Source organism: Heliangelus exortis, chromosome 14, assembly GCF_036169615.1.
Source record: "Heliangelus exortis chromosome 14, bHelExo1.hap1, whole genome shotgun sequence".
NCBI classification, from domain to species: domain Eukaryota; kingdom Metazoa; phylum Chordata; class Aves; order Apodiformes; family Trochilidae; genus Heliangelus; species Heliangelus exortis.
In genome coordinates, this window is record NC_092435.1 from 13,639,623 (window position 1) to 13,656,755 (window position 17,133).

The 17,133-nt window shown below is 35.7% G+C and overlaps 1 protein-coding gene across 5 annotated transcripts in view; it reads left to right on the forward strand.

The window, feature by feature from the left end:
* The window catches only part of STAG2 (STAG2 cohesin complex component), a 74,083-nt gene that overhangs the window by 38,238 nt on the left and 18,712 nt on the right, over positions 1–17,133 (forward strand). For all 5 annotated transcript variants that reach the window (XM_071758262.1, XM_071758267.1, XM_071758266.1 and 2 more), the window contains exons 4-17: positions 694–855; positions 3,446–3,542; positions 4,824–4,900; positions 6,325–6,529; positions 8,683–8,834; positions 11,510–11,583; positions 11,697–11,820; positions 12,943–13,041; positions 13,136–13,215; positions 13,678–13,785; positions 14,647–14,758; positions 15,122–15,239; positions 15,942–16,045; positions 16,873–16,965. In XM_071758262.1, the coding sequence (XP_071614363.1) occupies positions 694–855; positions 3,446–3,542; positions 4,824–4,900; positions 6,325–6,529; positions 8,683–8,834; positions 11,510–11,583; positions 11,697–11,820; positions 12,943–13,041; positions 13,136–13,215; positions 13,678–13,785; positions 14,647–14,758; positions 15,122–15,239; positions 15,942–16,045; positions 16,873–16,965 (1,605 nt within the window). The remainder of the gene's footprint in view (positions 1–693; positions 856–3,445; positions 3,543–4,823; positions 4,901–6,324; positions 6,530–8,682; positions 8,835–11,509; positions 11,584–11,696; positions 11,821–12,942; positions 13,042–13,135; positions 13,216–13,677; positions 13,786–14,646; positions 14,759–15,121; positions 15,240–15,941; positions 16,046–16,872; positions 16,966–17,133) is intronic.

Below are 17,133 nucleotides of genomic sequence, written 5' to 3' on the forward strand. Positions count from 1 at the left end.
TAGCCCTTCTTTCCCCTCATCAGACTGGTGGTGTTCCCCCTGGGTGGCTCCTGTCCTTGGGGGCTTGGCACCCACCATGTGCAGCTCCTTCACTGCACTGCTGGCCTGGGCACTCCATGTACCTGGAGCCATGTACAGAGTGCTCAGCTAATAAGAGTTGTTGTTTTTTTTTTATATACAACAGTCATTTAATTTCTGTTAAGACTTTTTTTTTCTTTCTTCTTGTAAGTCATAGGTGGTTCAGGGAATCGAATACAAAAATACAGACAAACCTGTCTGTTGTCTCACCCCCACTTGCCAGTGTGTACTCAAATAAAAAACCAAAAAGGTTTATCACCTGCAGAGGAGACTTTGTGAGGTGTGTTAGGGGAATTGCTGCACATCTTCTAAGTAAAATCTCTACAATATGTTTTACAGATCAGACATGAGAAAAATCTTTGTCATGTGCTAATTAACCACATTTTTGGTTGCTAGAAGGTTTTAAATAAGGGAAGGAGGAAATGGAACCTATAGAATTTTCACTGCTCTTAGTATCAGTCAGGATCAGCTGTTATTCTCAACTTGCTATTTTAAATCTGGTTCCTCAAAACAGAAGACCTTGTATATAGTTGTCATGGTAGGAATAGTAATTCGGGTTGGTTGTTTTTAATTGCTATATAATATCCAATTAAAATCTGTTGTGTGTGACTGCAGACCTGTAAAAAAGGAAAAAAAGGACCAGCAGAGAAGGGGAAAAGTGGAAACGGAGGAGGGAAACCTGGTGGTCCAAATCGGATGAATGGACATCATCAACAGAATGGTGTGGAAAACATGATGCTGTTTGAGGTAGTTAAAATGGGCAAGAGTGCTATGCAGGTAAGACTTGAGATATCTCTGACTTGAATGAATATACAGTTTAAATATAACAGTGTTTTCCTGTGCATATGATTTAATAGAATGAAGCCTGAAATAATTTTTTTCTTCAATTTAGAGTTTCTAGTTCCAGATCAACATTAAAAACAAAAACAATTCTACATTGTTAAGGTTTGAATTTGAACAAAATTGGTTTTCATTTCTAAGTATCAGGCATGAATAATACCATGCATAATTTCAAAATTCAAACGATGATTCAAAGTGAATTTTCACCATCCTGATTGAAGAAAAGTTATTTTTAGATTATGTGACTTAAGTCCTTTTTGTGTGGCTGTAACTAAATACAAACCTGGTTTATGCCTCTAGTTGTCATAGAACTTTGCTTCTAGAGTTTAGGTAATCTGAAAAATAATTGCTTCTCTCCTTTCACCCCGAGTACAATCAATAGCTACAACTTCAGAGCTGCTCTTTAAGTATCCCCTGGGTTGCCTTGCTAATATTGCAGCACACTAATTGGGTGGAATTTGGGTCAGGAAATTTTAACCTGCTAGTAGTTTCTGCTAAGGCATTCTCTCCATTGCATTTACTAGTAGGACTGAAGTCAGTCTATTAAGACATAGAGTTATCACTTGGTTTTTGGGTTTGTTTGTTTCGTTTGTGTATTTAGTTAGTTAAATCAGTGAAGCATTAGTCTGACATTGTGAATCTTCCAGTGGAGAGAGGGTTAAAGTGTAAGCCTGTCAGCAGTGAACCCTTCCTGCTGACTCACTCATGTGACTTCTCCAGCAGCCTTGAAGAAAAACTGTCTCTGGGATTGAAAATCCAGAGTTTACACTTTGCAGGAAGCTGGGTCTGTGTGCATTCCTATCAATGTTTGTAGGCTCCTGCATTGGAACTGGGAACCTTGAAGCCCAAATTTCTTGGCAGAAATGTAACTCAGGCTGCTCTGGTGTATTTGCACAAGGAGATTCTGATACTTCCCTCATTTGTTTTGTTCTGCTGGATTTCAAAGAGAATGGAAAAATGACCCTCCTCTAATTGCTGCTCTTTGTGTGCTGCATTTTCAGCCAATCATCAGTAATTGTATCATTGACATTTTCACTGTTTCAAGCAATATACAGTAAAAAACAGTTTTCCAAGAGCAAAATTTAACTTTGGGAACTTCATACCTAGGTAACAGAGTTAGTTGATATTTTTTGTCATAATTAAAAAGAAAAGGAAGGAAAAAAAATAATTGTCAAAGTATTTTTAAAGCAAGGTCCACTTCAGCACTCAGTATAAAAAGCTTTCTCTGTGGCCCTCAGTGGTTGGTTACCTGAAAAAAAAATTTGATAATAACTTCTATTTTATTTTAAATTCTGTTCCATACTTTCTTCTGGGTTATTGTCTGTTGTTTGGCAAAACCAGATCACTCATCTGCTGAGATAAAATGGAGAAAACAGTGTTTTGCTGGAGGTTCTTTAAAATAAATAAACTCTGAAAATGAGGCTGCCTGACAAATATTTGTTGTGTTCTTAGTGTTATCATGCATTTGAAGAGTGACCTTCTTTATAAGCCTAATTGGTGTCCTAGATTATTATTTCCCTGCTCCCATAGTTAAATCAAACCAGTCCTGATCTGTAGGTTCTGGTCTGTGACAGACTATGAAAACTGACAGCTTCACTTGAAGTTTTTTTGGGGTTTTTTTGGTTGTTTTTGTTTTTTTTTTTTTTTGTCTTGCTGTCAAAGAGCACCATACTATAAATGGTCTTTTAATTTAGAGGAGAAGTTTATAACTCTGTTTATAATTTTTTCTGCATGGCAATATGTTTTATTTGTCCTCACAGCATGAGGATTGTAATCCTAAGCATGGAGAAGAGTACAGACAAGAGGCACTGGAAGTGCTTCTTAGTCCAGTTTTCTTTCAAAGTTCTGAACTGTTCCATCAACTCATTGTTTATATAGACTCTAGATTTTAGGGCATGGTTTCAGAAACCAGCTTGTACTGTACATGTGGATGGCTTAAACAGAATTGCATTAAAAACTTAAAAGTTTTTCAATTAGATGCAGTTTTTCCTATTTGGTTTACTAAATACGGATTAATTAATGTCCATGCAGTGTAGGGCAGTGCAGTTAATCCTGACACAGCCAGTGTTTGTGGAACACTGTTCATCAAAGGGGCCACATTTTTGAAGAGTATAGGGAGTTGTAGCTTTTGGAACTGAACACTGAAAGAGTATGTTTAGAGAAGCTTTGCTGGAAGAAGGGAGGGGAATATTATAATAATATATCCAATTTTTTTGGCGTTCTTCCTCCAAAAAGTTACTGCAGGACTATATAGTATTCCTGTGCTTCATTTAGGTATTGGTTTTATGCTCATGTTTAGGTGTTGGTTTCATACTTGTGTGTGCTTATAGACTACAGTTATTTCCCTGAAAATTGGTATTATAGCAGTAAAGTATAATCAAAAATGTGTCTGTGTTAACCCAAAAGCCATAGAGTTCAAGTTATTTATGGAAGGAACAAGAATCTCTTACTGGAAAGCAGTTAATTAACACTGATTGTCTTCAATATATGAAAAACATACAGGCATTTTTTCTTTGTTTCCTTTCAGTCTGTAGTGGATGACTGGATAGAATCATACAAACATGACAGAGATATAGCACTTCTTGATCTCATTAACTTCTTTATTCAGTGTTCAGGCTGCAAAGGTAAGATACTGAAATGTTCACTGAACTATTTAAGTAGTATTATAGTATGATTCTTATTCTTTGCTTTTATTTTGCATATGCTGTAGGACTGCTCCATCCCAGCAAGTTTACCTTGTTAGGTTCTTGTAACTAAGCTGGTATTTCTGAGTGTGGGAGCAGACAGTCTAGAAATACACTGTACTTAAAAAAATAGATTAAGCCTTTTGTATTCACACCAGAGAGAATGCTGTACTGGTACTAAACACTAACTTCATCATCTTCTGCTCCTACTATTACAAAACAATAGCTATTTTTAAACATTAATAGTTCAGATTTTTCAGTCTTGGAATTCTAGTTTGTATTTACCCACTTCTTGTCAGTGAGTGTTTTTTAAGTAAGTTTCATAAACTTTGTAGAGATGCTGCATTTTTAAAATGTTATGAATAGCTGCATGGTAGCCTCTCTACAGTAGGATTGTTTCCATATTTTTTTTTTCTTCCTTCTTTTTGGGTTTTCTTTCCTAATTTCCACACCCTCCATTCTGTTTTTCCTCACCTTCCTTTCCAGTGGAAAAGGTAACTTCCTGTGTAGTGGCACTGCACTTGATAGAGTAGGACTGGATGTAATTTGTTCTGCTCAAGTGTTTCTCTGTCCTGATGAACTTGAAATGTGCATAAATCTCCAGAAGGCTAACAGCATTCCTCAGAGGTTTTCCATGCTTTCAAGAGCAGTGACCTTTTGATGATTGTTACCAAGTAAAACTGCATGATCTTATAAGGCTTTTTGAGATGATCCTTGACATGAATTTTTCAGTATAGTTGCAATAAACTTCAGGAGATCTGTTTGTTTTCTGTATCACCATTTGCACTCTAACACTTTGAGGTTAGGACAAGTAGAAATCGCATTAAATCATTGTGTTTATTGCAGAGAAGAAGATAATAAGTACCAATAGAACTGCTCAAAATTGTTTTATACCATTTAGAATCTTTGAGTCCTGAAGGGTCACATCAGATGAGTGTGGTGTCTTTTCTGATAAGAGGTCTGGCACAAGTATCTTTGACCTCTGATATGAGTGAATGAGTAAATGGTAGATGTGTGTGCACATCCACACAAATGAGAAAGCATTGGTGCTGAGTGCTTGTTATACATGGATGATAAAATAAAAAATGTCTAATTTCATAAAAAATGCATGTATAATTTACAGGCTAACTGAAAATGGATCATTTGTACCTTGTAGCAGGAGGCATGTGATCTACTTCACTAATATTTTAAAGTGTTAATAATCTAACATCTAAATTGTAGGAGTTGTTACGGCAGAGATGTTCCGACACATGCAGAATTCTGAAATAATCAGGAAAATGACTGAAGAATTTGATGAGGTAATGTAATGAAGTGCTGATAGTGTATTGAGACAAATTTTATTTTTATTATAATCTTACTGAGTCACACTGCTACATGTTTCTTTCAAATGTAAGGTCAGTTGCAAATATGACAGGACTTTTCTGAATTAAAATCTTGAACCTCCCTTATTTCACTGAATTTGTAAGACTAGGAAGTAAAGTTCTGCATATATGGTGGGTTTTTTATTTTATTTTATTAATACTTCAAGTCATCAGTATTGACTTGGAATTTGAGTAGTGGGAACTACTGGAACTGTTGGCCTCCCCCTTCTTAGTGTATGTAAAGCCTTTAAATTGTGCTTCATTTTTAAAATAGTTGCTAGATTAATTTCTGAGCATTCATTGATCTACAAACTGTGGGTATTTGAATTTGATTTTTCTCCAGTTGAAGGCTAATGCTTTACCTATCATGGAGATCATAACTTTTTTCCTTTAAATGGTCACTTACTTTCTGTTCCACTGAGTTGGTTTAAGTGAGGTAGCTTTAAAACCCTTCCAAATTTTTCTAATACAGAAATAATTTCCACACGCCTTCCCTCTTTAGAATCCAAAAACTGTGGGTAATTTTAACAGAGAGAAAAAAAGATCTTAGCATTCCTTGGAACTGTCTCATTGCATAAATAGATTTGGTAAGGCAATGTTGTATGAAACGTGTAAAGCTTCAGCTGGAACTGTTTGTTCAGGGTTTTTATCACTGTGTTATGCTCACTCTTTCTGGTTAACAGAATTTTAATGAGCTGTTCTCAGATTTCTAATCCTTTTTCATGGGTACTGTCGTCATTTTGGACCTGTAATGTTGTTTAACAGCCTCTTCAAGAAGCTGATGACAGAAGCAGTGACACAAATGACTTTCAATTCCACCCTGCCCCCCCCATCGTTTTACCATTATTTGTAAAGGTTCCCAAATCAGGAGAGGAATGCACATTTGTTATACCAGGTCATTTTATGACTTCAGTTTGAAGAGTTTTCAGTTTGATATGCACCCATCTCCCTGGAAAATTTATTGTGGTCCTTAATTGAGTGTTCTTAATATCAACTAACTGTCTGTCTGATGGGTCTAGTGTAACCTGTAGCAGGTTGGTAAAGGGCAAGAAAAAATAATCATTTAAGGCAGTAGGACAGAAAGAAGAAATGAATAGATATTTTACCATATCTGGTTATGTGCAGTTTTTGTGGCAGAACTTGTAGAATGGTGTCTGTAAATATAGCAAGCCTGAACTGCAAAGTTCATGCATTACTTGTGGAATCACATTCTTCTGCTGTGTTGTTTTTATGGCATCAGAGATTTTGGCTTTCAAGTTGTACCCATCTCCTTTTAATCCTTATTCAATAAACTTAATTTTTAAGACAGGTAAAAGAGTTTCCTGTTTCTCTTTTGGTTTTATTTTATTTTTTTTTAATAGGATAGTGGAGATTACCCTCTAACTATGGCTGGTCCCCAGTGGAAGAAGTTCAAATCCAGTTTTTGTGAGTTCATTGGAGTACTCGTCCGACAATGTCAATACAGCATCATATATGATGAATACATGATGGACACTGTCATTTCACTGCTGACTGGGCTTTCAGACTCACAAGTCAGAGCATTTCGGCACACTAGCACACTGGCAGGTCAGTGAATTATATTTATCTGTGTATTGCTTCCATTTTAGGGTTTGGGTTACACAGGAAAGAATTGTTCTGTTTGAGCTTCCTGTTGTTTGACATGCAGCTCGTGTTTCATTGTGTGATAAAGTCTTCATCTTATGCAGTTTTTTCTGGTACAGCTTTCTTGTTGTTACTGTTTTTTCATGACAGAAAACCACAGCATTATTTAAAAGCATTCTTTACCAGCTGCCTAGTACTAAAGTTATTTTAGCTTTATGTCTAGTAGAAAAAGTAAATGGAAGCTTTTGGGTTGAGTCTACAAGTTTGTCTTCGGTCATAATAAAGTTATAGGTATGTTTTTAACCTCAAATGCAGTTTAGCCTCTTTATGCTCTGCATGAATTCAGTTGTATTTTAGATTGGATGCAGTTTTTAATACAAATTAAAATTCTGGTGTATATTGAGGCCACGGCACAATGTAATCAAAAATAGCTTTTCATTCTTTGCATTAGAAATAATTTCAAAGGATGTTTCATTGGTGTTAGTTACTATACTTCTGTGTGGTTTTAAATAATTATTCTTTTTATGTGATCTCTTAAATTATGAAGAAAACTCGTATGAGTTAAATATGGAGTGCTTTAAATAAATGTCATTATATGGACAGAGGATAAGCTTCTTGGATAATGAAGTCCTAAATCCATGCTGATTAGTGAAGAAGGGTCTCAGGTGGCATTGTGCAGCAGTCCCAGTTCTGTGAGGTTTATTACAGTAATTTCAGTCTGAGTAAGGTGAATTTAGACCTTAGTTTTTTTGCCAGTGTGAGTTTTTTCTACAGTAGAAAGTGTTGTTAGCTTCCCTGGGGCTGGCAGATGTACAGCCAGTTCAGTTCTGATCAGCTGTTCTATTGCATCAATCATCTCCCTGGAATATACATTGCCACACTGTACATTGAGCTGCTGCTCTCAGACTCCCACTAACCAAAGCATTTGCTTATTGAGAGAAGAACAAAACCTTTTATTTCAGAAGAACATACTGATGCTGTGCCACCAATTTTACTGTTTTACCATGTGACTGATCAAAGTTCTAGTTCTTAAAAAATAAGTTTTTCACTATTTTTAATTTCTGTCGTGCCTGGATAAAAGTTGCAGAAGTTGCTCTGTTGCACTTTAATTTCTGTCACACAAAATTGATTCATCAGTAGTCTTGGCATTTGTTCACAGCAGTAGTCAATTCTGTTTGTTTTGTATAATTCCTTGTGAATTTCATAGGAGATCACAGTTTGTATTCTTGAAGATTGTATTTTGTACTGGGTAGAGACAGCCAAAAAAAAATCCTTGTTATCCATATTGAATATCTGTAGTAATTTTGCCTTCTTTGATATAGCTCAGACTTCATCTTTTCATCTTGATACCCTTGGAGAGCACAATGTGTGACAGAATCTTGATCTATCTGCATGTCTGTATGCAACATCCTGTGACTGCTCTGCCTGTGCCCCTTTTCATAACTTCTTGTTACAAAAAAGAGAAGCAAGAATACCTGTGACCTCCTCCTGCATTCTGGAGTAGGCATATTTGGCTGCACCCTTTTTAAAAGGGTTGGTTCAGAAATAAAAACACCCCAAAAATCCTCCTCCATGGCTTGTTTCACATTTCCATCAGTTCTCTAGCTTCTGCTTGGCTAATGTCCTTCCTTTGCTGCTGCAAATAAAGGAATAATTAAAGAAAACTGCTCCAAACTGAGGGGAAAAGAATGGTGTGATATAGTGGTGTTGGTTGCCTACAACATTTCCTCTTGAAGAAAGAAGCTGCTTCTATATTTGATGTTGAATGATGTAGTAATACCAGCCTACTGATTCTAATAATGGAATTCTTTTAATATTTCCTGTGTTGCTTATAAATCTTACATTCTACCTTCATTTTTTGAGGGAGACGTAATCTGTATCTCAGTTGAACAATAATGCTTATAGTATTTAAAAACAAACAAAAAAAAGAACAAGATATCAGTTTGATTTATTGTGTTTATAAATAATGATGCAGTGTTTAGTAAAATCCTATGAAGTTTGCATATCAAAAAAATTCTAGTGAACATATATTTTCGTAGATGCAGAAAGGGTTAACTGGAGATGTTAAAATCTGGAAGCTTTCTAAATAATCTTCTTTCTCTTTACTTTTTTTGTAGCCATGAAGCTGATGACTGCTTTAGTGAATGTGGCATTAAATCTTAGTATTAACATGGACAACACACAGAGGCAGTATGAAGCAGAACGAAATAAAATAATTGGGAAACGAGCTAATGACAGACTGGAACTTTTACTACAGAAAAGAAAGGAGGTTTGTGCAACTGTCTGTCTGGTGTGCATAGGATGAGTGCTGATAAATAACAATAATTTTTGGTGGGGTTTTTTGTTTGTTTCATTTTGTTTTGTTTTTTGGTAAATGTAGTTATTGGTTATAGGCATTGGAATGGGCTGCCCAGGGAAGGGGTGGATTCTCTGTTCCTGAACATTTTTAAAAAGAGACTGAATGTGGCACTCAGTGCCATGGTCTGGGAACCACAATGACAATGGATCAAGGGTTGGACTTGATGATCTCAGAGGTCCTTTCCAACCCAGATGATTCTGTGGTTATTCCCTGTTTCATTCTTGAATTGTTCATGTTAAATGCTTGAAAAACTGAATTACCTTGAAAGGTGTTTCTCCACCACCTGGTTTCTTTAAGAAAAGATAAATATAGGCTCTTAAAAAATTTCCAGATAGTGCTGTCTTAGTAAAATCAGCAAGAGAGACTGAAATCAGTAATAGGTAATTTTTTTCTTGTATTTCCTGATTAGTTCCCTAAACTGAGCTCAGACATGGGATGAAAATTACTATGCTTTGGCTGGTTTTGGCTTCTAGAGATGAACTCTACAATCTTGGAACAAAATACTGCTTTTATTATGTCAATACCAATATCAGCAGAAAGTGTGTTTAAAGGCTTTGGTTAAGGTTTTACTCTGCTATAGAAAACACTGAAAATTGAAATTGCATTCTACATTTCTTTCTTTTTGTGTAAAAGGGACTTGCTCTGATTCATTGCTGACCATGCTGTCTTACTGAGAGCCCTAATTATTTCAGATTTAAGTTTTTGTTTGGGGGCAGCTGCTGTGGGTTATTTTTTGGGTGTTTGTTTTTTTTGGTTTTTTTTCCTTCTTCTTCCCCCTGTAGACATGAGATACAGTCTTCTTGTGATCAAAGGAAGCCTCTCCCTTTTGCTCTTCAACTTCAGTGCTGTCACCTGTTAAAATTTTTACTTTCTTGGCAATTGACATAAGCTAACAAGTTTCTTCTATTCATCTCACAAAGATCTTACATTTTAAGTCTGATACCTTTTAAATGTAGTTTTGCTAAATGTATATGCAGGACTAGTCCTAGTGTAAGTAATACATACAGAGGGCAGTGGTGTGAGAAAAGGCTTTTCCCAATATCAGTTAATCTTATGTATGTTTGCTTCTAGAATTCCTTACCAGCTTGCTTTTCTAGTTTTTTTAGTGATTTCCTAGTTAGGTTATAAAAAAACCCAAACAAACAAACCCATGAAAGTAAGCTTTGAAGTCCCATCCATTGTTTGATTTTGGGTCTTGTTTCATTTATCATTCATCCTTATTAAATACTAAAACTCACTTTATTAATCAATTCCTTTTGCATGTTTTTTGGTTTAATTTTCCCCTTTTCCTACTTCAGAGGCTGCTGTGGGCGAGTGCAGAACCCAGAACACGTTAAATATTTTACTTTGACAGTACTTTTGTCCTCCTGCTTAGTCTTTTTCTTCTTACTGTAGTTTGTTACAGGTTTTTTTCCATAAGTTTCTAAATCTTGGAATCCTAAATCTGTGGAAATTGTTAGTTCTTGCTGATTTTCTGTAGGAGAGATCTTTTACCTTTTCTATCCACTGCCTGTGCATGTGCCTCCCCTGTCACCTGGGTAATAGCTCTGCTGGTTTCTTGGAGGTTTTTTCCAGTGGTTTGTGTGTGTGTGTTTTGGTGGATTGTTTTGTTCTGTTTGGGTTTTGTCTTGTTCAATCAAAATTTATCAAAGCATTGGCTTCCTTGTCTATTCTAATTAACATAGTTTCAATTTCTCCTACTTCTATAATTTCAAACTGCAAATAGAATACACTTGTCTGTTGACAGGACTTTGTTATCTAAAAAATCTTTTTTATCTTAAAATCATCTGATTTAAAGCACTGCCATGGATGGGGCTTTGAGACCCCTCCTATTTTTGGTCTCCTGGGAGGTTGGAGCTGGCTGATCTTTAGGTCCTTTCCTACCCAACCCATTCTATGATTTTGTGATCACTTTTCAACTGCTTTATATGTCTTGCTCTTGTGTTGTTATTCTGAAACTTCATCTGTCTCCTACATTATTTTTCAGCTCTGTATTCTTGAAGTATTTTATTTCTGCAATGCTTTACTCAGTTCCTGCATTTTTTTCTCTTTAATTAAGTAATCAGTGAGTAGGAAGGAGCTACTTGAAAGAGAGTAGATATGCTGTTCAAGTAGTTGTTTGTACAGTTCTTCATCTGTATCTAGTCTTTTTAGATTACAAATTTTTCAGCATACAGAAAAGACTCCTTGTAATGCTGCTCATGATTTGAGTATTGTTCTAATAATACATTTCCATAAAGATACACTAAGTGTATTAAAAATTGAGCTGAGCTTTGGGTTTAAACTGTCACCAGAAAATTGAATCGAGTTTTCTTAACTTCAGGAGCTTGCAGAAAACCAAGATGTCTTTGTCTCATTTGAAGAACAATTTCCCACTGGTCAGAATTATTTAATCTTGGATGCTGTGGTAGATAAAATCCCTTAAATAACAGCATAGTTTACAGTGGAACAGTTCCGTGAATATTTCAGGGAAGGATTTAAGGGCCACCCTTGCAAATGTTCAGTTAATTTGTCTGGCATCAGCACCATCTGATCTGACTGTAAAAATGCTGCTCACTGTTTATGTACTCTGTTCATTCTTTCAGCTTCAGGAAAATCAGGATGAAATAGAAAACATGATGAATGCAATATTTAAAGGTGTTTTTGTGCATAGATACCGGTAAGTTTCTGTTAATAAGTAATTTGTAGCTTCATTAATATATTTGGGAAGCTAGTGACAGGTTTTTTTCTAATTACTCATCTGGATTTTCTATTCCCCACTTGTTTCCACAGAGATGCAATTGCTGAAATCCGAGCTATCTGTATTGAAGAGATTGGGATATGGATGAAGATGTACAGTGATGCCTTTCTTAATGACAGCTACTTAAAATATGTAGGGTGGACTATGCATGATAAGGTAAAGTGCATTGAGGAAAAGGAACAGAATCAAGAAGCACAACTCCACATTTTTGCTTTGTTGATCTTGCCAGACCAGGTTCTCATCTCTTAGCAGTTTTAATCAGTCAGTGCTTTTCTTATCACTCAGAAGCACTGGCATTTCAACACAGCCACATATATGTATACAAACTAGACTTGAATCTTCTGAATTATTTTGGAGAGTATATATAGATTTGTAAGGAAATAGCTTTTTCTATTTATTGCTGATGCAGACTTATACTTGATAACACTAAACTGTTCAAAATTAATGCATTTCACATGGACTAATCCAGTCATATAACTTAACAGTTCTCTGTTTTGCCAAGTAAAAAACTTTTCAGCATTCTCAGCTAGCTCTCAAAAGTACCCTTTTGTGCACACGAGTTCTTCAAGCTGTTACTAACCAGCTACCAGCCAGAGATTATTCTGTGCTCAGAGTGGTCAACAGATGCAGTTTACCAATAATCCTGGATTCATTGCTGAGTCAGCATGTTGTCTCTGTTCTGACACTGGAGACCTCAAGCTATTGAGCTTGAAGTGAAACAAATGAGGGATGCTCACTCATGATTCTGTTCATAGGTTTGGTATCAAAATAAACATTAACCTCTGGTAGTGTAGTGATAATAAACTGACTGCAAGGCAGTTACAGACATTTGAGAAGTATTTGTGTATATAAACCTTTTAAGATGTTGTCTGTAAAAAGTAGTTCTTGTACTTAAGGAGGAATATTTCTCTGTACTTTATAATTCTGATCTAACAAGAGATGGTTAATATGATAGATGTTGTCAGTTTGAATTTAAGTGAAAAGAAACACAAAATTCTACTTAAAAATGTTGAACATTTAGAGTGCATCTTTAGTGAATGAGACAAGTGTATTTTGACTTAAAAGACACTAACTGGAGTAGTTGGGGTGGTTTTGTGGTTTTTTTTTCCTTCTTTGGCTTGTTACAAACAGAGACACACTCTATTAACATGATTGTTGATAATATATCTTGAACTTTAAATGTTTGAATTATGACTGAAAAATCCTGACTTGTATGATTTGAAGGTCACATCTCTATCCCATCCCTGACTTTAAATCCAGTTCTTAATTTTATTTTAGCAAGGGGAAGTAAGACTCAAATGCCTAACTGCTCTGCAAGGGCTTTACTATAATAAAGAGCTTAATTCCAAATTGGAACTCTTCACCAGTCGGTTCAAGGTTAGTGTAACTTTTTATTTTTAACTATGTATGATTTTTTTGAAGTTGTATTACATTTTTTTCCTCTTTGAAACATTTTATTTTGTGTTCTTAGGATAGAATTGTGTCTATGACTCTTGACAAGGAATATGATGTTGCAGTCCAAGCAATAAAATTACTCACTCTTGTTTTACAGTAAGTACATACATATCTCCTTATTTGACCTCCAACAAATGGTAAACTTGAAAGCATATTTCATACCTGTGTGTGAGGACAGCAGCTTGACAGAATTCAGATAATCCAAAGTCTAGAGAAATTTCTGTGCATCTTGCAATGGAACAGATTGATATTTCAAAAATAATGTGGCTAGAGTACTGCTGTTACTTACCTACCATGGTTATTAAGTGTAAAGGCTGGAAACTTAACAATTCTGCCTCATGGAACATTTGAACTGAATTTTAAAAAGGGTGTTTTGAACATTACACAGTAGTTGAACTTCTGAGCATAACCTTCTACCAAATGCTCATACTTTATAAGTAATTTTTATTTTGGAAAACGTGTTTAGATTCTCCTTCATTTCTGTCTCCCTCGTGAGAGTTTATATTTTATTAATTCAGCTATTTTTTTTTTTTTCCTTCTTCACCTCCCCACCCCTAGGAGTAGTGAAGAAGTTCTGACTGCAGAAGACTGTGAAAATGTCTACCATCTGGTTTATTCAGCTCATCGGCCAGTGGCAGTTGCTGCAGGGGAATTTCTTTATAAAAAGTAAGATAAAAAAAATTACAGTTCCTGTAGATGTTAGTGTGTGCATTAATATTATGATTCTTGTTAGTTTTACTTGAATAGGAAAAATAGAGTAGTGAAGAGGCCATAAAAAATAAAATAGAACACTACTGTAGTTTTAGAACTGATACATTTTTTCTGAAAGGGAAAAAGGAATTTGAAAAACTTCACTTTAAAAACTTGTACGTATAGACATTCCTCTGTCTTCTCCTTTCCTATCCTTTCTGTATTCTGTGAAACAGAAAAATGCCCTTGTGGTTTGTTTTTTGAAATGTGTGCTTGCATCATAGGAGTGATTTCCCACATGAAATTTTATCCCTCTTCTCAGGTTGCGTGACCATTTCATGAACTATTTTTCTCTTGAGAGCAAAAAACAAAAAAACAAACCAAAAGAACCCCCAACCAACCAAAAAAAAAAAAAAAAAAAATTGGACATGTCTATCAAATCTGATGGGGGATAAAACAAAGTTTCCATCCAGTACATTTCAGATGTTCCAGTATTTCTTTCCTGCTTGAAAATTGTGTGGGGGGAGGTTGGGAAAATGTAGGTTGCTAAGGAGAAGCAGGGAACCTCAAGCACCTGCACTTATCACTGGTTTGTAAATTGCTTTGTTATATTTATATATTCCACTGGAAACAGTCAGTGAAATACCAACTCAGCAGCTATGAAATCCCTCAAATGATACTTGACCCATATTACTTCCTTTCAAAATAAAACATGGAGTCAAGCAGCATGGTATTAAGTGTGTGTCTCTAAAAAAAACCCAGTATCTTGGTATGAATTGACTGTGGCAAAGGCAATGAAGAAGAAACTTATCCTGAAATATTTTTTTTTTTTAACAGGCTTTTCAGCCGCAGAGATCCTGAAGATGATGGAATACTTAAAAGGAGGGGAAGACAAAGTCCAAATGCTAATCTTGTGAAGACATTAGTGTTTTTCTTTTTGGAAAGTGAAGTAAGTCGAGTTTCAGGGTGTTGAGACAGGCTTTGAGCTCTACTTTAGCAAATACTCTTCCATCATTCTCCTTGCTAATATATAGGCAAAAAGAAATTATAATTTAGGGTGTGGGGGAACCCAGACAAACAAATCCCCTGTCCTGCCCCCAGGTTTTGAGATATATTGTAGCACTACTTGTTGTAGCATTTAGTCTGGATTAATCTTTCCAAGTTAAGTGAGGAAAAGAGGCTTGTGTTGGAACAGAGAACTCGAAAGATTTTCTGTGCCATGGACAAAAGACAAGTGAGAAAAATACCTTCCAAGTTCTGTTCAGGGCTTAATTGCTGACCAAGAAAAATTCTTCATCTGTTCTCATTTTAGTTGCATGAACATGCTGCTTATCTTGTGGACAGCATGTGGGACTGTGCAACAGACCTCTTGAAGGACTGGGAATGTATGAACAGTCTGCTGTTGGAGGAGCCTCTCAATGGAGAAGAACGTAAGAGATTTTTGTAGCTCTGTCTTCATACTGCTATGCAGTTGCACTTTTAATTTATAAGATGATAATTTTTATGAGTAATATACATTAATATATTAAACCACTGATACTAATTAGAAAATATGTGGAGGAATGGAAAGAGATGGATTCTGGTGTGGAAGTGAGACACAAAAAAACAATACTGGTAAGAAAAGATGAAGAAAAGAGAGGGAATAAACATGCAGTGCCCAGTTACCCTGTTGTTCTTTGGGTTCAGGCTGTGCTTTTGCCATTAGAAAAAGTAAGTTCTTTGAGAAAATGGCTCATTTAATGGGTGTTAAAAGTACCACATGGAAAAGTACTGTCATTTCTTTGAAGACAGTAAAACCAAACACACCCTGGTGTAATTCATAATTGATAGGTCCTAGTCAATTACCTCTAAAAATGTGAAATAACTAAATTATTGTAAAACTTGGTGTTTGATGACTCTCATTCAGTGCTTTCCCTCTCAATTTTAAATATTTTCCTGTTTTGTTCTGTAAGGTGCCTATTTTCCCTGTCCCCTGTGCTATCCCCATTCCCGCCACTAACAAATGAGCTGTTGATCTATATGCTTGTCCTTCCCCCCCCTTAAAAAATAAACATACTTTGATTCCTAGATACTAATACTTTTAGAAAATGAAAAATAAAGCTGTGTGTTAATATCTGTTTCTTAAATTTCAGCTTTAACAGACAGACAGGAAAGTGCACTGATTGAAATCATGCTTTGTACAATTCGGCAAGCAGCTGAATGTCATCCTCCTGTGGGAAGAGGAACAGGCAAAAGGGTAGGAAGCAAAAACCTATTTGGAGATGAGGGAATGGATCTGTTGGGGTGGGACAGCAGGGGAAGAAGGAAAAGGTCTCCACAGCCTCCAGTAACTGACTACCCTGGCAGGTCACATTTTCTGAACTTTCACAAGTGCTGAATATTGTTTGTAATACTGCATTTGCTTTTAGTATTAAAGGTAATACAGAATTGATTTTGAAAGAAAGGTTGGAAAGGAGAACAAAAATCAATGTTTGGAAAGTTAAAACTATTTTCAACTTCAAAGAGCAAAATGAGGGAAGGAAATATACTTCATAGCCTCTTTGGAAGGAGGGCAGTTCACCAATTGGATTTTCTCTGGTTGTATGGAATTTAGGCAGCCCTCTTTTGCTGGGGCATTGAGCAGGGAAGGGATCTGCTATCAATACTGATGCAGTTTTTGGTAAGAAGCCATTTCAGTACTGATTGAAAATGTCTGAAGATTGACACATGAATTGAATAAATATTAAAATGGCAAGCAGGCTGGGATGGATTGCTGTTCTTGTGTTGTTAAGCAAAGCATTCTAATAATGGTATTTTGTTGCAGTGAAAGGAGACCTTTTGTTCTAGTTTGTCACTTCTGTTTTGAATGTAATTTCAGTACTACTGGGTATAACTCAGAGTTCCTTTTTGAGTGCTGATTTTTTTTTTTTTTTAAGCATTTTTGTTGGGTTCTGTTTTTGTTTTTTTAAAAGTATATTACAGCTATATTAGCAGGTCTATGTACTAATTGTAATTTCAGTAAAAGTAATAGAACTTTGTGCCAGAACTTTTAGTTGTAACATCCTCACAATACCAATTTTTTAGGTACTGACAGCAAAGGAAAAGAAAACCCAGTTGGATGACAGGACAAAAATTACTGAGCTTTTTGCAGTGGCACTTCCTCAGTTGCTAGCAAAGGTAAGTTTAGTTCAATTTCTTGCTGATCAGGTGTCATTGAAATGTTGGATATAGATGCTCTGATGAGCTGTATGGCTTCCTTTTTTCTTACTAGTCTTTATTAACATTTGATCTCTAATGAATCGTGTTGTCCAAGAAGTTTTCATTTAAAACTTTTTTCCTTGTCAA